General features: G+C 45.7%; 1 protein-coding gene across 4 annotated transcripts in view; it reads left to right on the plus strand.

Moving 5' to 3' along the window:
* The window catches only part of TLN2 (talin 2), a 460,005-nt gene extending 436,549 nt beyond the window's left edge, over positions 1 to 23,456 (plus strand). For 3 of the 4 annotated variants that reach the window (XM_030814511.1, XM_030814512.1, XM_030814514.1), the window contains 5 exons: positions 12,102 to 12,227; positions 14,635 to 14,697; positions 14,789 to 15,016; positions 17,745 to 17,870; positions 19,351 to 23,456. In XM_030814511.1, coding sequence (XP_030670371.1) covers positions 12,102 to 12,227; positions 14,635 to 14,697; positions 14,789 to 15,016; positions 17,745 to 17,870; positions 19,351 to 19,479 — 672 coding nt within the window. In that variant the 3' untranslated portion in view covers positions 19,480 to 23,456. The remainder of the gene's footprint in view (positions 1 to 12,101; positions 12,228 to 14,634; positions 14,698 to 14,788; positions 15,017 to 17,744; positions 17,871 to 19,350) is intronic. The other variant, XM_030814513.1, reaches the window with a different exon arrangement.
* Positions 23,457 to 25,228: the final 1,772 nt, after the last annotated feature.

The raw sequence follows: 25,228 nt of genomic DNA on the forward strand, positions 1-25,228 counted from the left end.
AGCTGTCTTCAGCAGGAAAATGGTAGAACCAGAGGAGGCCTCTTTTTCTTCCTATTCAAGTAAGTCCCTGGTGGTGCATGTAACTCACCTATTTCCAGGGACCCAGATATACTAGGAAATAATATTTGGCTTTTCCCCTCAAAAAAGGGCTGGATTCCACCAATTTAGGTATACCTAAAAATTTACCTATTTTTGTAAGACCAAGGGATGGAGTCTGGGCCCTGAAACAGAGCAGACCACTCAAAAGCAGTCCCTGGGCCAGCGTAGTGTACGAAATAAACACAGACTGAGTCTCTTCAGCTTGGGAACATTCTTAAAACCTTCGAGTGCTTAGAACCAACCTCCTAATAGTCGCTCTGGACTTGGTAAAGGCACTTAAACGTTTTCTCATCAAGATGTAACTTAAGGATTTGGGCTTCTGATTGTGGGATTTACCAGGGTTCTCTCTGCTGGACTCTACCTGAGAGTCTTGGGTTGCCTGATATTGTCAGAGTTTTCTTACAAACTTAAGAGCCAAGTGTGGGTGTTGGGACAATTCCATTTTCTGGTTACGCCTTTGTTTCTGCTTTGTCAATCAAGTTAATCGTGAATGAAAAGTGTACGTTAAACTTAAGAGTCAACCATTAACTAAGATTTAGAGGTTTGGTGCATAATGTTTTTCCATTTCCTTGTCTGATTTATCACGAGTGGCCTTTCTTGGGGAGGGCTTTGTCGGCTAATGCCGAAGCCATGTCAGTTGACACATTCGTTCTCCTGGAGAATTAGCCTGGTGCTAATTTAACATTAACACTTCACCATATTCTAAGAGCTCCTGTTGCAATGTCTTTCCCTTTGTCCTTCCACAGGGTCCCTCTGATCTCTTGTCTGTCTCTGAGTCCTGGTTTCCCCCTATCTGGTCATTCACTTCACAACTCCAGATGGGAAAACAAAATTATTAAAGTCCCTACCCCATAGGATTATTGTTATAATAATTAAATAAGATAGATAAGAACACTGTCTGACATACAGTGAGACTTGGTAGATGGTAACTATATCACCATTATTATCACCATCATCACTGAAAATATGTCTGGACTTATTCCCTAGGAAATGCCTGAAATAAAAATTATTCCACTGGCCCCTGAAGAAAGAAAAACAGGAAGCTCACATTGTTCAATTGCCAAGCATGTGCCAGGCAGTCTTCTAGGTACTTTACGGGAGTCACCCATCTGATCCTTTCAAAAAGTCCATTAGAATCAGAAGCACCAAGAGGCGAATTACCTTGCCAGGGTCCGACCACTGTCACTCAGCTGGGAGGGCTATGTATGGCCCTGGGTGGCAGTTTCAGTTCATACCAGCCCCTGTTTCCCACCCCATTGTCAGAGAAGGCTCGTCTAGTCCCACAGGGGCCATTTGTAGTTTCTGTGTGCCCTTTGAGCTACTAATCCCACCTCTGGGAATCTCTCCCGAGGCGGAAATCCAAGAGGGGAAGAAAGTTGTGTGCCTGTGAGAGATTTGTCCCTTGCAGCCTTGTTTGTAGTAATGAGAACCTGGATGTGGACCAAGTGTCTCCTTGAAGGAATATTACGCAGCTATGAAAAATAATGGTTGCTAGGACTGTGTAGCACGAAGAAAATGCTCATGGTATAACAAAGGATGCAGAATTATGTACTTATGATTACAACTCGAAAAACTCACAGATGAAGAAAATAAGTAGGGAATGTACAAGAATGATGATGGAATTGGGATGATGGAAGGGTCTGTGTTTTAACATTTTATAAAACAAAGCTTTAAAAAATAACTGCACCTTAAAAATTAATGACTGCCGAAGTAGGCCTGTGAGGACTCCCTACAGTACTCTAGGATCATATAGCCTTTGTGTTTACATTGAGGGTTTTTACAGGAAAGCCAAGGAGTCCTTCGGCCAAGGTCAAGGTTAACATAACTGATGATGTGAATCCTTTGTTTGAGGGTTCCTGCCTTAGCTCACTCCCATCATATTAGGAAGGGTGATGGGTACTTCTAAACTGCTTTACAATGGTCTGAAGTCTTTCTCTGCCTGATGACCAGAGGTGGATATTATCTATGAAACTGTTTTGGAAAACCTTCAACCCAAACCATAGTTTTTGTGCCTAATAGGGCACATTGCAATAACTTTTGCATGAAATATCTTCCTTGCTTTTATAAAGGAATTTATTTCCCCAATTAAAAAACAATAACGACAATCTGCACCAAAATCAGCCAGTCTTTTGAGTTTAATCACTTCTCTCCATTCTCTCCCAAAACCTTAAAAATATCCTCAGGGTACTGTAAGTAAACAATTGCTTATTATATCCCTATAACCCTACCCTGGTACACACACATGCCCTCAGTATAAAATGGATGTGTCTTCCTTCTGGGGAGTATTCACACTGCTTTCAGGAAGAGTTTGGGGAGGGACAGTAATTTTTGTCTAAAATGCTCTGCTCACCACCGTCTCAGGTTGCCTGTTTTTAAGGGAGAATGGCTCATGGTCTATGATGATGATTCTGGTATATTTTCACCTCAGGCTCTTAAAACTTAAGCATCACTTTTTGCCTGGAATCTCCCAGACATGCACCGTTGAATCCGCTGTTCACCTGGGGAGATGAGAATGTCAGTGAGCGCTGGTGCATGTGCTGACAGTATTGTTAATGGCGCCGTTTCCACATCTGCAGGCAGACTTGTGCTCCAAAGAGAGTTATCGGAGTTGCTGCAAAAGTGACCACCCCCTGCAGCTGTAACCTTCAATACTGTGCCTAGTCTCGAGCTCAGTCAAACCTGGATGCCTTTTCTGCAGGCCTCTGTGTGATATGTTTGATATATTAGGTTGTTATTTAATCCAACTATATATCAAACATATTCCTACAGTGTCTTGCCCTGTCTCCGGGGGTTCCTAATAAAGTTTATAAGGCAACAGGAAAGAACACGTTAAAATCACAAGTAGATTTAGAAGATGGAGCACTCATTACAATTCATGTTATCTTCCATTTCTTCTTGTAGCATTCGAGACCTGTATCAGTATTACTAGATTACTTGCTTATTATAGAAACAAATAATAAGTGTTGATGTTTCATAAGAGCCTGGGGTATTTTGTGTGGCTTAGTTTTGTGCAGTGATGAATCCTTAAGGAATTCAATATGCTCAGTGGAAAAAACGATTCCAACCCATGTCTGTGACACAGAATAAAGGTCAGGATTACAGCCTCAAACACATCTAGATTTATATTTTGGTTCATTTTTATCCTGATCTTCAATTTAGAAGTTCATGTCAGGGTTTCAGCAAAAATTCAAGGAGCACAAATCAGTTTTCTATAACTTCCCTTTCCACTCACAGTAACAGAATGTATAAAGCAAATCCGCCATACCAACTGCATGGATACTGAGTCAGTGAGCTTTGTACAAACCTTGGATATAGGACTAAATGTATCTCATGAAGGTAATATAATGTCAACTGAACTCTTGAATTTCCTGTTATAGGTTAACTTGTCAGTGGAGGTTGGTAATGTTTAGAATAAGCCAACAATCAGAAAGTAATTTCATAGCCTAATTGACTGTGGCAGGAAGTTTGGGATTATGGTATAGAAAACATTTTTTCTGGTACATAACAGCCTTCTTTGGTTGGTTTTTTGACCTCTTCCTTATAGAAAAGCCTGTGAAGTACGTGTGAGTTCATTCTGAGTTCTCTCAACAAAATACTTTGTGAGCACTGCTTTCTGGAAAGCGTACTGTTCTCAGTGTTTTGGAGGAGAAAAGGTGTAAGCAGATGGTTTAAACAGGTCAGTCATGAAAGCTTCCCCTTACTGTGTCTAGAAGTCATTGCCACATTGCTTACAGGTGAATGCATAGTGACAGGGTCACCAGCAGCAACATCAGAGAGGTGATGACACAGGAGAGGGTCCTGTGATGTTGGAGTCCTGGCTTCTGGAGTTACACAATGGAACCCGTCTCTGGAATCCTTCTCCATTGAGAAGCGATCTGTGTGTGTCGGCAGCTGCTCTGTCAGGCGGGTTTCAAGATGCTGCCCCAATCAGTCCCTCCTTCACACAGCTAGAGAACACTAGCTTTGGTTTTGAGTCCAGTTACATTGTTTGTTTGACTGAAATGGCAAATGGCCATGGAAAAGAGACAGCAAGTTATTACGAACAAAGGAAAACATGGTTTCAGAAGGACCTGCAGACGAAGCCCACTTGCTTGAATTGATGTGATTTTCTTGTTTCTTTGGGTGACTTTGTCACTGACCAGCATGTTCTCTGTAGTGATTAATATGGTGAAGGGAAAAAGGAACCAACTGTTCAGGGAGGAGGAGGACAAATACAGCATTTTCTGCATGGCTGCACGTGGGCTTTGAGTGGCACTCGTTGGTTCCAGACCAGGAGCATACAGGGTGTGAAAAGCAAGTGTGGGGCCGGGCATGGTGGCTCACACCTGTAATCCCAGCACTTTGGGAGGCCGAGGTGGGTGGATCATTTGAGGTCAGGAGTTCGAGACCAGCCTGACCAACATGGTGAAACCCAGTCTGTACTAAAAATACAAAAAAAAAAAAATATATATATATATATATATAAAATAGGCCTGGCATGGTGGTGCACGCCTTTAGTCCCAGCTACTCGGGAGGCTGAGAATCGCTTGAACTTAGGAGGCAGAGGTTGTGGTGAGCCGAGATCGTGCCACTGCACTCAGCCTGGGTGACTGACAGAGTGAGACTCGGTCTCAAAAACATAAATAAATAAGAAAAGCAAGTATGGGAGACTCCCCTCCAGGGTAGACCAGTAGGCCCTTGTCAGACCCTTCACAGACACAGAACGGGGGCTTAAGATGTAGGGAGTTTATCTGATACATCTTGGGAAGAACCCTGTTATCTTTTGTCTGTGCTTTCTATATCGACATTCAAGGGCCCCTTAAACAGAAATAGTGATTAAAAGATTATTTCAGTGGCATTGCTCTCCATTTTGAAAACAAAAATAAAGCAATGGATACTATGGGAAAACTACTCCCAAGATACTAATCATGCAGGTGCAGACCGTTTCCAGCGGACACTGCATGAACTTGCACGTATTCCTCGGATGCAGAGGGTATGGTCCCTCCCCAGTCACAGGCACAGCCATTTGGCAGTTTCTCTGTCACCCATTTTGCCTGTTTAAGGTCTCTCCGGAGCTTTCCCTGAGACAAGGCCAGCTGTCCATGCCTGGCTCTTAGCAGTTCCAGTTGTTCTGGGAGGTTTACCTTTTGCTAGAACTAGCAAGGTGGCAGTCCTGAAGCCACCCCATCCATGGGTCCTCCAGAAGAGAGGCTGATCTAACCTTTGCACAGTTTGGGGCTTTGCATACAGGCTAAGGCCTCCCTTAAGGCACCTCTCAGTTCAATACCAGAAGCAAACTAGTAGCAGCCAAACTTGCAACAACAACAAAAAAGAGAAATGTGGCTGCCTGCTCCACTCCAGCTTCCAACTGGCAGGAAAATGCCTCACTCCTGTTGTGGGAGTTCTAGGCACTGGCCTCCTTTTTTCCCTCAAGGACATTTAAATTAAATGCAAAATGTTCACACTTTAAAAAATACATATCCAAGAGGACTTTTTAAAAGTTTCTGATGCACTATGACCTTATTTTTAGTAGCAGGCATTCTGCAAGACTCTGAGTAACGCAGAGCAAAGCCTGAGACCCCACTGGAAAGAAGGATGTAACTGGGCTTCAGTTTGTGGAGCCAGTTGTGAGAAGGGCGACCATTGTGTTTTTAGCTCTCAGCAAAGCATTCCCTCAAAGTAAGTTTTCAGGGAGGGAGGCAAGCCCTTTGGCCATCTCCTATGCGTGCCTTATGCTCCTTCACCTTCAAGTTCATTGGGGGAAGGAGCTGGGGGTGTTGCAGGGCATAAGAAAAGGCCAAGAAAAAGACCATGGGAAGACATTCTCTTCCCCTGCCCAACACTTGCCCAGGACCCGACAGGGACAGTGAGCAGGGGAAGTGGGTAAGGACGTTGAGGAGGAGCGGGGATGGTGGGGGATGTTGGTAAGGATATTGAGGAGGTGGTCAAGAGAGATCAGAAGAGAAAAAGTAGTTCCTGCTTATTTTAGTCACCACCTTCTAAGAGAACTTTAATTTGGAAATGTCCATGTCTAGGCAAAAGGACCAGGAAGTTGAGTTGCTCCTCAAGCGACAGAAAACTGAGTAACTGATACCTGGAGAAAGGGCAACGAAGACTCCACAGTCACATAGTGAAAGTACAGAGCAGTGACTACCACCCAGAGTGTCCCACTCCTGGTTGGGTGCTGAGAGAGGAGCTGGTGCCCATCTATGCTGTTTGTTACCTGACACTGATTTGTGGGTTTTACTTATAATGAATTTAGGTTGTAATCAGAAATAGCAAGAAGAATTTTTATTGGAATTATGAATACATAACAGGGTTTAGACAGAGAAACAGATTAATTTAGCCCCAAACCTGAAAAAACAATTTTTGATAATGAAATTGCTAATAGTTTTTGAGCATCTCCTGAGTGAGCCATGCTTTACATATACTAATCACGTACTTGTAGTGACCCCATCAGATAGGTTAGGAGGGGAAGTACGCTTAGAAGATGAATGAATTAGTGTGAAGACCATGTTCTCAGAATCCATGAAAGGCCAAACGCCAAAAGAAATATGAGGAAAGGCTGTCCCTTTTACCTTCTCCACTTTCCGTACCACTTCCCTTACTACCACCATTTATTTCCTCTTCCAGGGGACATATAGCTCCTGAAACTTTAAGCCCATCAGAGCAACATATAGGGGTCTCACATACTCTCCCAAGTGGGAAACAGGGGAAGGGAGCCAACCCAATATATAGCTTTTCCCAAGAGGGATCTCACCAGGCCACTGACTTTTTAAAGGGTGAGCAAGGAACGTCAGCATGCAGGGAAGAGGTCAACTACAGGGTACTCAGACCTTTCTAGAAGCTACCAAAAAGCCCAGGTGGGGATAAATCTATCCTCAGCAAGAGTTGGCCAGATAGCCCAGGAAAGACGATTGCTTAGAGCTGGTGGGCACCTGGCCAAATAGCCTTTTCAAATGGAGGGGAAGGGGGAAAAGAACAGTATATCAAAGGAGAAGATAATTCAGCATGCAGAGGCAGCAGCAAACACCTTCATTAGGCAGAGTAGAAGCTTAGTTTGTACATCTGTTCACTCTTTTTCCCAGTGCTGTCTTGTTACGTAAGAGTGCCACTTGGTAAAATGCCACTGTGTTTACATTTGTATGTCCATGCATGACTAAATGTCACAAACTGTGAATTCCAGTTGAGGGATGCAAGTAGAGTTGTACAATTAACAACCCACGGCCTCAAACAGGGCAGGAACCTGCTCATAGCTGTGTGTGCATCTGTCCACCAGGGCCCAGGAGTGGATGCTAATGATATGGATGCTTACTCTGTGTATTTCTCCTTCTCCTACCTTGTGCGTTGTGCTCTGGCCGAACTCTGGAACTTGGGAAACGCATTTTGAATGGATATATTCATTCAGCAAATGTTGATCATCACATGGGCTCCTCTGCCTGATTTCGTGCTAGAGAAACAAACATAGGTTGAATAAAACACAATCTCACCCTGGAGGGGCTCACAGGCTGGTAGGATTAGGTTAAGTGGTGTTTGTTTTCCTAAGTCCAGGCCAGCATTTCCTACAGAGTAGTGTGTAACCACCTCTGTAAGAAATACAGATTCCTGGCTCCCACCCCAGACCTACCAAAACAGCATCTGCATCTTTAACCAGATCCTCAGGTGATTCTGCAGCGAGGGCTATCCATTTATTTATTTATTTTTTTCTTTAAAATTTTTTTTGTTTGGTTTTTGAGGGTACATAGTAGGTATATATATTTATGGGATATGTGAGATGTGTTGTTACAGGCATTGTATTAGCTTGTTCTCATGCAGCTAATATAGACATACCCAGGACTGGGTGATACATAAAGAAAAGATTTAATTGACTCACAGTTCCACATGGCTGGGGAGCCCTCAAAATCATGACGGAAAGTGAAGGGGAAGCAAGATACATCTTATATGGCGGCAGGCAAGCGGGCTTGTGTAGGGGAGCTCCCCTTTATAAAACCAACAGATCTCATGAGACTTAGTCACTATCACGAGAACAGCACAGGAAAGAACTGCCCCCATGATTCAGTTACCTCCCACCAGGTCTCTCCCATGACATGTGGGGATTATGGGAGCTACAATTCAAGATGAGATTTGGGTGGGGACACAGCCAAACAATATCAGGTATGCAATGTGAAATAAGCACATCATGGAGAATGGGGTATCCATCCTCTCAAACATTTATCCTTTGTGTTACAAACAATCCAATTACACTATCCTAATTATTTTAAAATGTACAATTAAGTTATTGACCATAGTCACCCTGTTGTACTATCACACGTAGTAGGTCTTATCTATTTTTTTGTACCCATGAACCATCCCCAGCCTCTGGGAGCCATCCTTCTACTCTCTATGTCCATGAGTTCAATTGTTTTGATTTTTGGATCCCACAAATAAGTGGGAACATAAAATGTTTGTCTTTCTGTACCTGGCTTACTTCACTTAACATAAGGATCTCCAGTTCTAGCCATGTGGTTGCAAATGGCAGGATCTCATTCTTTTTTATGGCTAAAGACTATTAATTTATCCTGTTTAATGAAACTGTTTTCTTAAGTTCCTTGCTTTAGCTTGATGCCAGTAGTTATAAAGAAATATAAATAGCCACATGCACAGGATTAGTCATAATCTTTAAAAGATTATTTTAGCGGGTCTTTACATGATCCAGTTGCAGAAAGAATGAAAAACCCAGAAGCGAGGATTCCATTATCCCCTTTATAAACCAGAAGGACAGATCTGACTGACCCTGGTCAGGTCAGTAACACCTCAGCTAAAGAGGACCTTAAGACACCAACCAATTGAGCCTCTCTGGTGAAGAGGTGAGAATGAGAGCTCCGTGAGAGGGGCCCAGCCTCCAGATTCTTCCCCGGAGTCAACTGTGCACCATGTTGTTCTTAGTCTCCCCAGTCTCTCAGCTGCAGTGGGGACTGTTCCATTAACAAATTCTTCATTTTAATTGTGATTCTTTTATTTAGGAAAGTCCTTTGAAGACCAAGTCAATTCTCTTTCTCTCCTTCTTGTGATATGGTTAAGTGTGTGTCCTTCCTACCTTCTCCCCTATTCCATTCTGCATGCTGGTGGGAGCTGGAACTGATGGGGCACCTGGGTTTTTGACCATGTCTCCTTGGCTTGGAGAGATCCCATTTTCTCTAAGGCTAGAAGTTGTATGGTATGAGGACACATTAAGTACTGGTGTCTGATTTCAGCAGTAGAGAGAGGGTGGGCAGTGCGTCTTAGTCATAAACCTGGCATACAGGAAAATAGGGACGCAGCAGTCAGAAGGCAGGTTTCATCAGGGTACTCTGCCCAAACTGTAGCATCTAACATTAACCCTCCATCCCTGTGACATCCCAGTCAGCCTTTCTAGGGAGAATCTCTAATACTTTCTAATCAGAGCAAATGTCTCCCAGAGATAAGGCCTTCTGCCATGTCTGTTGTAAAGCATAGAAATATTATGGAAAGAAAAATAAAAATTCATCAAAGAGCATTACAACAGTTGCCATTACCAGAAAGATCTGTGGGTGTCAAAAATATTTCCAAGTCGAATATCTATTACAAGCGTTTAAAAAAAAAAAAAAAAACAACTCCCAGGCAGTGGAAGATGTGGGAGAGGCTCTTAAAATCAGTTGTGATGAGATGATCCTATCAGATCTACCCCTGCTGAAGACTTCGCACTTAATTTTAAGGAAATCCCATTTTTGAAAATCTTAAAATTTGGGAAATAAAAAATGTGACAGAGTATTCCACACCGTAAAGTGGACTCGGGCGTGTAACCCATAGTGTAGCTGAGGCCACCTGAGGCAAGAGCGTGAGAGACTTCAGGAGCCGCCATGAAGAGCTTCCACAAGCCTCCGTTTCCTCATCTGCAAAATGAGATAAGGAGTTTGGAGTCAAAAATTCTGTAATTTCCCTAGTGCTTTAATCTGTTATGTGCCTGACATTCTTTGGCAGAATGAATTTCCAGAAAAGCTCTTAATCTCAAGGTTATTAAAATATACATTATATATTTAATATATATAAATTAGAGTCTACTGTAATTTATTTGGGGACTGACTACACAAGAGTTCCTTTTATGCGAGAGTGTCTCACAATGAATCATTTCTGTATTTCAGTCACCAAATTCTATACTCCACCAATCCAAAATGAGTCCAGTAGAACTAAATTCATTTCTGTCCTGAATACTCTTAGAACAAGACTTGGTCAGCAATAACAAAGAATGCTCAAGTTCTGTCTCAGAACTTCTGAAATGCCGCCATCATTCAGATCCATTAGAAGTGCATTGAAATTGTATTTTGATAATGTGGGTTATAAAGAAAAAGGATTAGCACCTTTCATGGTTCAAGATGTGGCGTTAAGAATGGAGAGCTGGAGAAGAATTGTATCTCTCCTGTCTGATGTTTCACATGGGAGCATTAGCAAGCTGACTTTGAACCTCTGGCACAAACCATTTCTCATTGATGCCCTAAGGGGTGGCTTTGGCTAGTTAAAGTGCCTCATTTTGGAGTCAGATTTAGGTTTAGATTCTGGTTTAGATGCTTCATGCTGCTTGGCCCAATAATCTACCTTCCTGAGCCTGGGTTTTCTCTCTGTAAAAATAAGGATAAAGATAATTCCAATATACGATCTTTTTTTTTTTTTTTTGGTGAGAATTAAGTCAATGTATGTAGAAGTGCCTATCAAAATACTTGGTACACAGTAGGCACTCTTAAAAATCTATTACTGTTGGCACAAAGTGTGAATGTCCTTAATGCCACTGAATTGTACACTTAAAATTGGATAAAAGGGTAAGTTTTGTGTTACGTATATTTTACCACACATACAAAGAAAAGTATTACTGGGCCTGGCCATCATTTCTCAATGCCTGAAAGGTACCACCCACATCTTCAACACTGTGTGACCTGAGGGCAGCTTAACCAAATTGACCTAGAGTCATGGAATGTTACCGCACAGGTCTAATCTGACCACCACCAGCTAAATTGTGATGCTCCAACCCATGCAGCCTGGGACCACAGTCTTTATACTTGTCCCACTTCTCCAAAGCTTCTCTTCAACTTCATGAGTTGTTTTAGCAGCAAAGGAGAGGGTGGTGAATTTAGACCAGAACCCTAATGGACACCTACGCAGTGGTGTCCAATGTTCTTCCCAAGGTGGAGCCCGTGCCTCAGGTGTCCAGGGGACAGAACAAGCTCCACCTTGATGTCGTGTTGCCCTGGTTTCTTTTTCACCACTGGGCAATCTGTGCTTGGTCTATAACTCTCTCAGTGCTCAGCCACAGAAATGCCAGTGCTGTTTGGCTTTGATTTTTACCCAGGAAAAATATGACTTTTCAGAACTGATAGCCATCTTTCTTTTTTTTTAAAAGTCCATTTTTGAGGCTTAGGCTCTGGAAGAGAGTAAGTGCTATGATCTACTGTTTTATTATTTGGTTTTGGTTATTGATGTTGCTAAAACCATTTGAGTGTATTTTATTCACAGTGAATGTATATCTTTAAAGATTCTGTTCCAGAAAATGAGTCTGTCTGCAAATTTCCGTGGGATGTCAAGCTAACGGCTTTTTCCTTTTGGAGTTAGGGGAAGGGCCTGCAGGTGGAGAGGCATCCTGACCTTTCTATCCTGGTATTGCTGTTGTACAACAGTGTCAGTGTATAACATTAGGTAAAAAGGGTAAATTTTGTGTTATAAATATTGTACCACACATACAAAGAAAACTATTGCTGTGCCTGGCCATTGTCTCTTAATGCCTGAAAGGTACCAGCCACATCTTCAACACTGTGTGACCTGAGGGTGGCTTAAGCAAATTGACTTAGAGTCCTTAAAGTTTGCACAGGGGACCTCTTATCTGCTTCTTGTTAAGGAACCATCCCATTTCAGGTGTGGTTTGTCAACAAAAAACAATAGGCAGGTGAAGAGCCAGGTGACCCAGCAGTAAGTAGTTTGGAAGAAAGAGCCCTTTGTGGATATGAATTGCATGTGATGCTGTTTTCTTTCGGTTATAGCAAGCGGATGAGACCCTGGACTTTGAGGAACAGATCTTGGAAGCTGCTAAATCCATTGCTGCCGCCACAAGTGCCCTGGTCAAATCGGCCTCGGCAGCCCAGAGGGAGCTGGTGGCCCAAGGAAAGGTGGGTAAAGCCACTGACCACATGCGGGACACTCAACACACAGCCTCTGGGGGCCCAGGAAAAGAGCTACAAGCCTTTGTCCTGACCAAGGAAACGCATGCAATGCCTTCCCTCCCTGAATTGCCACTCTCTGTGCTGACTGACTGAAAACTGCAGCATTCAGACCAACAGAATAAGAGGTTTGGCTTCTGGGCCTCTCATCTGCTTCTTGTTAAGGAAAGCATCCCATTCCAGGCAGTGATTGGGTCCTGAATGAGACATTTATATTCCCACTGTACATTAGGCTATGTAAAGATGTAAACTGTCATATTTTCCTGGTGGGCCATTCTAGAAGCACCGCAGTCGGCGGCTTTTATGATACCACTTTCCAGCTCCAAAGGGCTCCATTTGTTTTAGGACTGTTGAGCTGAATACTGGCCAACTTTGCAGTTAGCACTTTCCTAAGTCTGCTGGGGAAAGGGCCAGTCAGATTTTAAATCTGAAATTTCTTCAGCTTTATCTCTAGTCACCCATTCAATCTACTTTAGCATAAAAGCATAGTTTTTTTTTTTTTTTTGAGGATTCAAAGAATTATTAGTACATTAGTAATTCTGGATATGAAACAATCTTCCCATTTAACATGTTCCATGTGTCTTGTTATTTACGTACACATGGAACCATCCTATCCACACTGGCTTTCAGAGAGCTTCTCAGAAACCTGACCAGTCGTGGGTTTGGGAAATGTGGTCACCATCATTGTCATTCATTTCTGTTTGATATCAAAAGGCCTTTGCTGTCAGCGTACAGATAGGTGGAGGTGAGTTGTGTCTTGACCCAAGAACTCGCATTGCAGTACAGACAGGAAGGTTGTGCCTGACCATAGGCTGTGCATCTTCTTCCAGGAAGTCTTTTGTGAGCTTAGCCACGGCTTAGTCCAGTCCACATACCTTGAATTCTCTTTCTAAACCATTGTGTTGTATGTTACTCAGTACTGGTCCATGTCTGTCTCCCCACCTGGCACACAAGCTATTCTCTTCATCCTTCCCATTGATCCCCTGTAGAGCCAGCGGAGTGCCAACCTTGTCCATGTCCTGTACTCAGCAGGGTTTTTTTTGTTGTTGTTGTTGTTTTTTTGAGACGGAGTCTTGCTCTGTCACCCAGGCTGGGGTGCAGTGGCGCCATCTCGGCTCACTGCAAGCTCCGCCTCCTGGGTTCACGCCATTCTCCTGCCTCAGCCTACCAAGTAGCTGGGACTACAGGCGCCTGCCACCACGCCTGGCTAATTTTTGTATTTTTAGTAGAGACGGGATTTCACCATGTTTCTCCTGACCTCGTGATCCACCTGCCTCGGCCTCCCAAAGTGCTGAGATTACAGGCGTGAGCCATCGCGCTCTGGCCTCAGCAAGTTCTTGTTGGCTGGTCAATATGTAAAGACCACAAATGTGTCATTGAATGGAACATCCTATGTTAAAAAAAAATCCTGGTTATTTCAACATTGATAAAGGGCTATGTGTCCAACACATTGCTTAGATACTGGAGAATCCAACTTGGATATGGCAGAGTCCCTATCTGTCCTCCAATGAACTTATGTGTTCAAGCATTTAAAAAGTTGGTGAAGGAGGTTCAGCCAGACTTGGGTGAACTATAGGATTATAGGCAGGACCTTGGAGTTTTACCTGACATTCAGCAAGCCCTGATATGGCCCTGTTATTGCTGACACACCCCCAATTTCATATTCAAGTTGAGATACTCTTACCTCACTCACCAGGCACGTCCCACAAGCTTGAAGGTATTTCCTCCTGTCGCTTCTCCCTCTAGATGTGGACAGAAAATGTTCTACTTGTTGCCATGATTTCTAAATAGAAACAGAGATCCATATTTCTTCCAGCCTCTTATTTCTCTCCCACCCCTGACAAAATGGTATTTCCTTAAGACAAGGGTCTGCACTCAGTTGTACCAGAGGGAGGTCCACCACACTTTTTTAACATCATCTGCCAGAAACGCAGTGTGGTTTGCAGGGTCAGTAATCGGGAGAGATTTAAATTTCTCTTAGCCCTTGAAAAGAGGAGGCCTAGTGGCTCCCACATTTGAAATGGAGAAAGCTCAGCAGAGGAGTAAGTGTAGAAAGACAGCCCCAGGCCATCATTCCTGAGCCGTTTCCCAGAAATGCAGTACCTGGCAGCTAAATGGAGCCATTCTTAGCATTTCCTGTTGCCTCTTGGTGGCGAAACCTGCCAGGATGTGCTATGCAATCTTGGCATGGCCTGAGTCCCACGTGAGAAAGGTTGCTCCATTCTCAGGCCGGGGCTGTTGGCAGGAGGCACCAAGCAGGGTGCAAGTCTGGTTCCCAAGCAAGGTGTGGGGATGAGGGGCTGCAACCACTGGGGCTGCCTGCCCTCATGGCCAATTTCTCGACTCTACTCTCTAGGTGGGCTCCATCCCTGCCAATGCTGCAGACGACGGACAGTGGTCACAGGGGCTGATTTCTGCTGTGAGTTGCCTTCTCCTTCCTCCCAGTTTGCTTTTGGGGTCCCCTAAGGGAGGTTTGGGCCTTGGGTCACTTCTCTGTTGACTGTCCCCAGGCCCGGATGGTGGCGGCTGCGACCAGCAGTCTCTGTGAGGCGGCCAATGCCTCTGTTCAGGGACATGCCAGCGAGGAGAAGCTCATCTCATCTGCCAAGCAGGTCGCCGCTTCCACGGCTCAGCTGCTGGTGGCCTGCAAGGTGAAGGCCGACCAGGATTCAGAGGCCATGAGGCGGCTACAGGTAATGGTCACTGATGCTGGTGGGAAAATACTCCTGTTGGAGCGGGTAAGTGTCACCAAAGGGGACAAGCCTCACTTCCTTGGCATGACCCACCAGGCCTTCCATCAGCCAGCTCTGTCCACGTTCCAGCCTCATCTACTGCGTGCGTCCATGCATCCTCCACTGCTGCCCCACCAAGCTGCCATTCTCCTCGTGTGCCTTCTGGTCTCATGCCCTGGGGCCCTGCTCCTCACCAGCCCAACCCAGCAGACCCCTACTTGTCCTTTGTGACTCATCTTCAAAGTCCCCTGTTCTGGGAAGCCCTCCCTGACTCCCAGGGTTTGGGCAGTTTATCCCTCCTCTGTCCTTTGAGAGCCCCTAGCCAGACCACTCAGGTTCCCATCACATGGTACCACTGCAGGTCTGTCTGTGAGCAGGTTGTGAGCCTCTTAGATGCAGACACCACATCTTCATCTGTGCCTCTCTCATATGTTACTAACTCGGTGCCTGCTTCAGAGGAGGCCTTCAGCCAGTGTCTGCTACAGAAGAGAGTAAAAGGACTGAAATTATATGAGACTGTTGCTGTTTCCCAGACCCCAGAGAACGTGTTAGGAAGGTAACAATCAAGTCCTTCTCAGAGCAGATACATTTTCCTGATTGCTTTAAAGAAATGCTTAAATGAAAGCAATCACACGGCCCCAACATCTTCGTATATCAAACGTTATCATTGCTTTCTGTTCGTTTTTATCTACATATAAAATAATTTTGTCCAGTTGTAATCATGGCGAGATACATTCTGCTTTCTTTTCACTTAACATTTTATCATATCTATTTTTTCCTTGAAGATAAGGCTTCATTAACTTCTCTATGCAAAGCTAGCTGGCCCATTCTTCATGAGTTCCATTTTTAATGATCGCATGATATTACATCAACTGGTTATGCCAGAATTTCCCTATACTTTGGACATTTTGTTTCCGGTTTTTGAGATTTTTTTATTATAAGTGTTAAAATGCAGATTGTACTGCTAAAAGTATGTTTACATCAGTCATGAAGCAAATCATAAATGGCAGAAATGTTTGAATAGTTCTACCAAAGCTCAGAATTCTTGTTTTATTGTGAAAGGCCTAAAGTGCATTTCTGTTTTTTGGCCTTCTTGAGTCCCTTTCTGACCCACCTCCCTCACCTTTATTTGATACCTGGGATAAACCCAGGGAAAAATTGAGGAGCTGCGTGTTTGTGAATATGTGATTTCTGGGTCTGGGGGACACTTCTGAGGAAAACATCCTGAGTTAAGAGAGACTTCGTTCAAGTCCTGCTTCTGCCATTTATATCTTATATAAATCACTGAAAACTTTTCAGGGGCTTAGTCTGTAAAATGGGGATAGAGCCATCCACACTGACTCTTATGAGGGTCAAATAGGAGAATGGATATGACAGTGCTCTGTTAGGTCCTAAGGATTTACACAGATAGAATGCAACATCACTCTTGTTCCCATCATTACCGATTTAACTGGATGCTGAAGTGTTGTATTTGAGCACCTTATAAATGACTCAGGAGTTCCCAGGGGCTAGATGGACCTATGTGCAGATCCCAGCTGTATAACTTGCTAGCTACAAAATGTTAGGTTTCTTAACCTCGGTTTCACATCAGAAAAGTGGGCTAAAGATTTCCGACCTCATAAACCCTTTGGCGAATAGGCACATGGTGATTACTTGTCAAATATTAATTGGTTCCCTTCCCATCCTGTGCAAGCCTTCATAGTTTGCATTGGTCACTTTAGTTCACAGACCAGATGGGGCAGTTAGCTTTGAATGAGAAGAACTCTCAACCTTCTGATGGCGAACCCTCAAGCACAAGCCTTGGACTCTGAGGGGGCGCTGGACAAGAAATACGAGAGGTTTAATGAAGCCTTAACCACTTTTAGAAGAAAATTCCAAACCTCAGCTGGCATGTCCCTGGGGACATGCTTCATGAGCATTAAAAATAAGCCAATACAGGCAACAGCCCTTAAGGAAGATCTAAGGAAGACTGAAAAGCTCTTCTTTACCTGTCTCTAGCAGTCACTCCATCTTAGAGCCTGTGGTGCTGAGACCCTAAACGTACGTGCAAAAGGCCGTAGTTACTGCGAGGCTCTCAGCCCTTCCACAGAGGGGTAGCCCTTCATTCCTTCAAAGCCTTCAGTGAGCACCAACCATGGACAGCCACAGTGCCTCTGCTGGGGATGCAGGGATTCCAGTCACTGCCCCTGCCTTCAAGTTGCTCACTGTCCAGGGGGGAACAGCCAGCCACAAGCGTGGTAAAGGCTGCAGCGAAGCCGGCACAGCACACTCCAGGCACACAGAGGGAGAGGTTGTGGGTAGAGCTAAGGGAGACAGGTGAAAGTGATGTCTGTGCCAAGTCCTCAAGTATGTGCTAAATCAGATGGAGGCAGGGGAGGCGGTTTTCCAGACCAAGGAGGCAGAACTCCGGCATGCCTCTGTTAACACACACATGACATTGCTGGGATCATTTATTACGTATTTACATAATTGTGATTCCCCTCAAAAATGAGTATTCCTTGGGGGCCACAGGCACTTTGTCTCATCCATCTGTGAGTGACCAGATAGGTTCCAGTGTTGGTAGAATCCATGGATGGATGGACAGACAGATGGGTACTCGCTGGCTAGAGAACTTGATGTTATAATTGGATAATCAATTGACTCACGGTCTCACAAACTGTACCTTCATGTCTATTCTTGCCAGGCCCAAATGACTGTTTCTGATGATATAATGTATGTTTTGTTCACTCTCCAGGCGGCAGGAAATGCTGTGAAAAGAGCCTCAGACAATCTTGTCCGTGCAGCCCAGAAGGCAGCATTTGGCAAAGCTGATGATGACGATGTTGTAGTGAAAACCAAGTTTGTGGGGGGCATTGCTCAGGTTTGTAATTAAATCAAGAATAGTATTTACTTCCCGAGATAGGTGTTGGGTTGTAACAGAGAGACAAAATTTATTTCTTCCTCGTGTACCAGAGATCGTATGGTGTTTCCTTCACGTCTGAGAGCCAGATCCATCTGCCTTTCTATTTCACCATCCCTGAGATGTTACCCTTGCCCACGTGGTCCACGTTGGCTCAGTAGCCCCCTCAACTTTCCATCTGGCAGGAGGAGGGAAAGGAGGGGAGGCCATGACCCTAAGCTGCAGGTATTACGTCCTCTCACATACATTGGTCAGCACTTAATAACGGGCCCAACCCAGCTGCATGGGAGGCTAGACAATGTAGTATATATATATTTTTTTTGAGTAGCATTTGCCTAGATTAAAATCAAGGATTCTATTGTAGAAAAGAAGAACAAAAATGGAGGACAGCAATATTATTTAAATAAAATGAGGCATTTGGAGCTACTGCCCACTCCAGACATTTGGCCCTACAGAGAGAGAATGCTTTTCCTCTCCCAGAACTTTTATACGAGCAGGTGGGATTCTGACTTATGCAGGATTGCATTCTCATGCATGGGAGTGAGGAGAAAGCTCTAGGAAGTCAGGCTTACACTTTTTGATGTGTGTCCATCTCGTAAATCCATTTTAGGGGACTGTTTTATTTATCCGCATCAGGAGCACTGAAGTTACTCATTCCCCATGTCTGCCTTAGCTCTTCCTGAACCACACCCTGTGTTTGGCTATGCACTGCATGTATTTTTACCAGAATGTGTTTCTCCATGCACTAATTTCATGAGAAGTTTCACAGAGAAGGGGCTCTGATCAAATAAGGCTGGAGAATACTGCATTCAATAACCCCACCCTGGTAATGATAGTCGTTAGCCTAGCAAAGGCTCTGGAAAGCCAGGAAAGGAACTGACTTTGCTTTTTTGAACACAACTTTCCCTTTTCACACAATACCTATTAGCAAGTCTTCCTCAGATCACACCTTAAAAGCGTGAAATAAGCATTTGAGGGCCATCTGGTGGTTCAGGGCCCTGCTTTAGCTTTGCCCATACCTGGACCAGGTCCTCCTCCACTGGCTCGGTGACTCCAGACAGTGGACCCACATCACTCAGCTTCAGATTTCTTCTTGGAAAAACAAGACTTTCAACAGGGCATGCTTCACAGGGCAGCCCCTTCAGTGAAGGGACTGTCTACATGGAGTGTTTGCACCAGAGCCTGGTACATAGTAAGGCTGCAGGAGATGTTTGCTGTTAAATCACAGGCCAGAACCAGCATGTTTTCATGGCTCAACTGGGTCATTAGTCTCAAAACCCAAACAGTGACAGAGGCTGGTCGCCAGAGCTAAGAAAGCTGTTCCTGAGGCGCTGCAGTGTCCCACGGTCGCAGGAGCCATGGAGCTCACATGAGCAGTGGGGTGGATAGGAGGGTTTTCTGGAAAGTGGTAGGTCCATCCAGCTTGTTGCTTTCTTTCTAGATCATCGCCGCCCAGGAAGAAATGCTAAAGAAAGAGCGAGAACTGGAAGAAGCAAGGAAAAAACTGGCCCAAATCCGCCAGCAGCAGTATAAGTTTTTACCCACTGAGCTGAGGGAAGATGAGGGCTAAAGGTGCAAGCCCAGATGGCGAGCCCCAGGGGATGGCCCTGGCAGAACTGGACAGACAGTGTTCCTGAGAGGCTGGGCACTTACCTGGAAACCGCCCACCTCCCCCCAGGGTGAGCCTGGAGCCCTGCGTGCTTGTTCTCACATCTCTATCCCGTCGGCACCGGCTGCATGATCGTGATGTCACACGGTACAATGTCCTACCCACAACTCCCCTGCCGCCTCCCCTCATGCCTCACCGTGTCTCAGGAGAGAGGGGTGCACGTTTCGTGGACTGTTACCAACAAAGAAAAGTCAGTATTATGTCATTCTCAGACACTCTGGCTTTTGTTGGTCCTTCTCTTAGGCCTGCCCCTGGACCTCTTTGTGATATTGTAATAGGGAAAAAATCATTGACGTCATAGAATATTCTCCTTCCTCTCAGGAGAAGACAGAAGCTGGAGTTGGACATGGTTCATAAAAGCCAGAAACACAAACCCATGTGGACTCCGGGAGGGTGACTCAGGTCCTCCTTCCATGTCTTGAGCACTGGCTCACCCAGGGGGTGAAAAATTCCCACCCCTGTTTGCACGCTTTCTTGCCTGTGTAAGCTCCTTGTACAACCTAGACCCATCTTGTATTTTGTGACCCAGAAAACTGAACGATTATTTTTTTCCTCCATAGTCCAAAGGGCAGAGATGTGGGAGGCCGTCAGGGCTTGGTGAGCAGGGGCTGTAATAAAATCTGTGGGCTCCTTACTCTCCAGAGGCTGTTTCCGTTCACACAGAGTCATCCACACAAACCCACGGCTCCCAGTTGACAGTCAGTGGAACGCTCGTCTCCTCAGTGTCCGGGGGGGGAATTCTGCTGGAATAAAGAGCTTCCTCAGTGACTCATCTTCAGGTCCCACGCTGGTTTCTATGCCTTCAGAATGGTCACAAGCCCAGATTGGAAAGGATCTGCTTACAAACCTGTCACCTGTCCTCCAACCCAAGACGCCTTTTTTTCTGTCTTAATATCTAGAAAATCTAAATGCATCCTAAAATCAATGTGAACCTTTAACAAGATAGTTTTACTTAGGTGAAGACATAAGATTTTTTCAGAGTTCATTTTCTGGATGTCACACTTCCAGAATTTCCTATTTTTCCCCTCTTTTCAGAGCCCTCCCATGGGAAGGGAAGGGCTTGAATTTACCCTTAATCTGCACCTTTAGCCAAGACAGTGCATGGAAGATGAATGGCTTGTGGGACAGAGTCTAATGCCAGGGAGCAAGAGTGTTTGAAAGAATTCATAGTGGGGGAGATTGGTAACAGTGAAAGGCACTCACCCTCCGCCTCTCTCTCTGTCTCGCTGGTGTGCTGTCATGTCTCGGACTCCATCCACATTACAGTTTCAAAGTTCCACCGACGGGGGCAAGTTGCAAGTTGGTGCTTTGGTCCTCCAAAGATGTCACCTTTCGACCTTGCCTGATGATCTTGTTTCACCAGACTCTAGCCCAAGTCATGGTTTTAAAATATATAAACTTCTGACAGCTTCCCATATTTATAAGTTACTTGTAAGTGCTGCACGTATTAGAATTTTTTTTTCAGACCAGTAAAGTTAGAGAAAAGACGCTGTAAAGGAAAAGCAAGTGAGAGAGTGTGTAGGACACTGACAGTGTGTGGGCACCAGTTCTGAAGAGGAGGGGAGCTGCTGGAGCCCTAGCCTGTTGGGGAAAAGCTGGCACACTCTTGGCTTGCCCCCTTTGAGTGGATCTGATCTAACACCTCATGCCTGCCCTGGCTGGACACTGAGAGGAGAGGCACACGTGCTTCCAGAGACACTCAGGAGTCAGACCCCAGTGCTCAGAGTCACAATGTGTTAATGGCCTCCCGTAACAGGACTCTGGGGAGCCTCTCTGTGGCCCAGCCCACCCCACCCTCTGCTCTGCTATGCTGTGCCCAGGGCAGCTGCCCTCTTCTGCCTGTCTCCCATCCCATCCTGGAAACCCAGGACCAAGGCAGGGGCAGGCAGCGAGTTCTTCCACCTTGCCTCAGAGTCATTTAAAACCTTTACTGCATTTGATACCAGAAAAACCTCCAGAGACAAACCAAATGCAAAGGCCTGTCCTTTATAACTCTAAGGAACAGGCATCGAAAGTTTATTTTTGTAGGAGCTATATAAATACTCACCTTTCTGGAGTCGTCCAGTGCTGGGAGCTTTGGGGAGTTTGGTTGTCGGTTATCACCTGGTGTGGTCCCAGTTTCTCATCTATCCTTTCCTCATCCACCCTGCACACGTGTATGTGAACGGCCTCGTGGCGGGCATGGTGGTTTCTCATTTCATAAGATGGTTGAAGGGCCATGCCTTGTCCGGGTGTTATTTAATAGGCACTACCGGCGGTGTCCTCAGATGGCACTGAGGGGGCCTTCTGGTCCTTCAAAGGAAAATGACACAGGCATGAGTTCATTTGGGAGTGTGAACTTTCAGAACACCTAATAAGAGTGGTATCAGAGTAAATATGGCCCCAGGTCTGGAGCATAGAAGTGTATCTCTGTGAAGAGGGAGCAGGTGTGTCGCTATGTATTTCTTCTCACACCCCTCTACTCCTTGAGGGCTTTGAATCCTTGGGCTGATTTTTGTGCCAGAAATTGCTGTTCCTGATGGCCACAAGGGGACCCTGAACTGGATTTCAGAACTGCCCAGTGATTTGAAAATTTAGGGTTCTGCCTTTCAGAAGTCTTTAGATAGGGATGCTAAGGTCATACTTAGTTAAATGAACAGCCCTTGTTTAAATTTTGCCAGTGTCCAGCCAGCTGTGGCCCTCTCCGTCTGTGCAGGCAGGTTCCTCAATTCCTGGTTGGCCCTGCAGTTGGTCAACGCAGTCCCTCCAGGTCGGCCGCAGAGGCAGCTGCCCAGCCTGCAGTCTATGCATGGGCCTTAAGAAGTGAGCTGCCTATAGCCTCACGGCATATGCTTTTATCAGGGAAAACCCTTTGAGCTTCTCCTGAGTCTCACCTGCTTGCTTTCTGGCTGTCTTAGTCAGTGCGTTTACAGGCAACTAAAGCCTGTTCCTAATTTATCAAAAAATTATAACCAAAATTCACCATAGCCTAAGAGAGTAAACCCCACCTCCAAAGTGATGCCAAGGCCAAAACCTCATGAAGGAGCCAGACACAGGTCAAAAGTGGTGAGCAAGCCATGGTCTCTGCTCCTGGGGAACTCACACGCTGCTCCTGGAGGAGCCTTGGTTTCCTCCCTGGCAGATAGTCCCCAGAATCTTCTCTCCCAGCTTTGAGGATCTGGGCTCTGGAAAGGTCTCTGGGATTCTGGCCTTAAGATCCCAGCACAGACTAACAGACTATCAGCATGTTCCATTCTCAGATTCCTGGAGGAAAAGTACCCTCTGTTGACCAAGGGGCTGGCTGCTTCTGAGACTTACCAAGCCCAAGAAATTTGGAGACATTCCCCTCAGGCTAAAAGGCAGTGGTCCCCAGAGTTCAGAAAGCAAAAGATCTTGACAACTGTGCCAGTAGTGGCTCTGGTCCTATCTCTCCACAGTGCTGGCCTCTGCTGGGGAAGGCACCTTTCCCAAAGGTATCCCCAAGTACCATGTTGAAAATGTCCTCAGTCTGTTGCTCCATCTTTCTGAGCCTGTGCTTGGTATGTTATGTTAATGGTCATTACGGATGAGCATGTGCAGAGTTTTGGTTGATTTTTTTCCAGTGCTACAAAGAAGAGCTATTTCTTTTCAATAACGAGGTTTGGATTCGGCCTCTTCCTCTGAGCCCACCTCCCAGCCCTCCAGGGAGCACCAATGTACCTGAGTCACTTTGTCCGCGTCTCTTCGTCCCACAAAACACGAGGCTGAGTCTCATTCAGCTGCCTCTCACCAGCCTTCAAGATCCAGAAGAAAACAGGAACGTTCAGCTCTGCCCTGTGTCATGTCTAATCCCATTAATTTATCTAGCCACATAAGTTATTTTTTTTTATTTGCCAGAAATAAACCTTTAAAGGAACAAACCTGTGTGGAGGACTCATGGGAATGGGAGGAAGGTGGAAAAGAAGGGGGAAGAGACTGTCTTTATCATGAGAGTAAAATTCCACCTTGAGGACTAGCTCCATAGTTACAAGAGGAATGTCAGGAGAGAGCACGTGTGTGTGAGTGAGTGACAGACGCGGAGCCACAGGGTGCCACGGAATTTCACGTAGCTCTGCTGACAAGAGTTAACTCGGAGAAACTCCAGGAGCAGGCGTCCTGGACAAGCAGCTAGGGGGCTTTTTGGCTTTACATACCACCTCCGTCAGAAGACCGCACAGCTGAATACAGAAGTGCACATGGGGTAATCTCCAATCTTGACCCAGGCCCTGGCACAAGAAGGTTAGGTTCACTTCTGACAGCTGAGGCCACAACTGCAGCCCCCGGAGACTGCCAGGCCCTCCTTCCTGCTTGGCGTGGGAATTGCTGTGGGCCAGAAGTCCTTGTTTGTGGGGGGCAGCCAGACTTAGAAAAATGTGAGGCATTTCTCATCTGCAAGAGGGGGTGTCAAAGAATCACCATCGCAACGAAGAGAGTCACTGGTGTGTCTAACAACCAGTAAGAAAGATTTTTTTTCACGCTTAAAAGGATGATTTAGGATCTCTAAGCCAGTTGATAATGAAGGTTTTGATATCTTTGACTTAACAAGAACAACAAAAATGAGATTGGGGCTGACCACACCCAAAATGAATGTGGGAAGCCTGAGCCGACCAGGAAGGGGTGAGAGGACTCACTTAATGAGCCTCCTGGGTGTCAGCTCGGTGCTGCTGGACACCCAGAGCCCAGCCCTCGGCAGCTGTGGGGAAGGTGGTGTGGCCATTTTGCAGAGCGGCAAACCAAGACTCATGCAGAAGTGGTGTCTGTAGGAGTTCAGATCCTCTGCACACGCAGCTCAATCAGTCTGACTCATCAACTAAGACCTTAACTTAGAAGTGCCCCAGCCCCTGCTGTGTATAGGACTCTGGGGACCCGAGCCTAGTTCCTGGAGGAGGTCACAGTCCAGGGAGGGCGAACATTGACCCAAGGTTGTGGGAGTAAAGGGCAGAGCCCTGAAGCTGGGAAGGATTTCCAGGAGGAGGACATTTGGCCCGACTCCTAATGAATAGGAGTTCCCCAGGCAGAGAAGGGATAGGGGTGGCACTCGAGGCCGCAGGAACCGCACTTAGGTAGGCCTGGGTTTCTGAAGAGGCAACTGCTTAAGGAGATGAACAATTCCCTGAGGCCGGCGAGGAGGGCAGCCAGGAGCACATCGTAAGGGGCCTTATGTCAGGGAGGGCACTTCAGGTCCAGTTATCAGATGAATCACTCTGCAGGAGATCAGGAGAGAGATTCTGTCCACGGAAAATGCATGATCGAAGCAGGAGATGCAACAAAGGTCAGCAACTGGAGAATGAATTCAGTTCCAAGGTAAAAAATTCAGAGCAGGGTGAGCTGGGCCACAGAGCTGCCCAGTGGGAGATGCTGTAGCGGGAGGGGCTGCTGCCAGAGGTAGGATGGGGGAGCGGTGTTCCACCTCTAAGTTAGCTAACACCTACCCCACACCTACCATGTGCCAGACACGCACCATTATCACCTTTATTTACTCCTCACAACTGTACCCTGTACAACGCATGGGTGCTCTTACCTCCATTTTATAGCCAGCAAGGCTGAGGCACAGAGAGGTTAGGTAACTTGCCCAAGGCCACACAGCTAGCAGAACTGGGATCTCCCGACCACTGTGTTAAGATGACCCAGCTAGTGAGTGGCAAAGCAAGGA

The sequence above is a fragment of the Nomascus leucogenys genome, chromosome 6 (genome assembly GCF_006542625.1).
Source record: "Nomascus leucogenys isolate Asia chromosome 6, Asia_NLE_v1, whole genome shotgun sequence".
Classification (NCBI taxonomy): Eukaryota; Metazoa; Chordata; class Mammalia; order Primates; family Hylobatidae; genus Nomascus; species Nomascus leucogenys.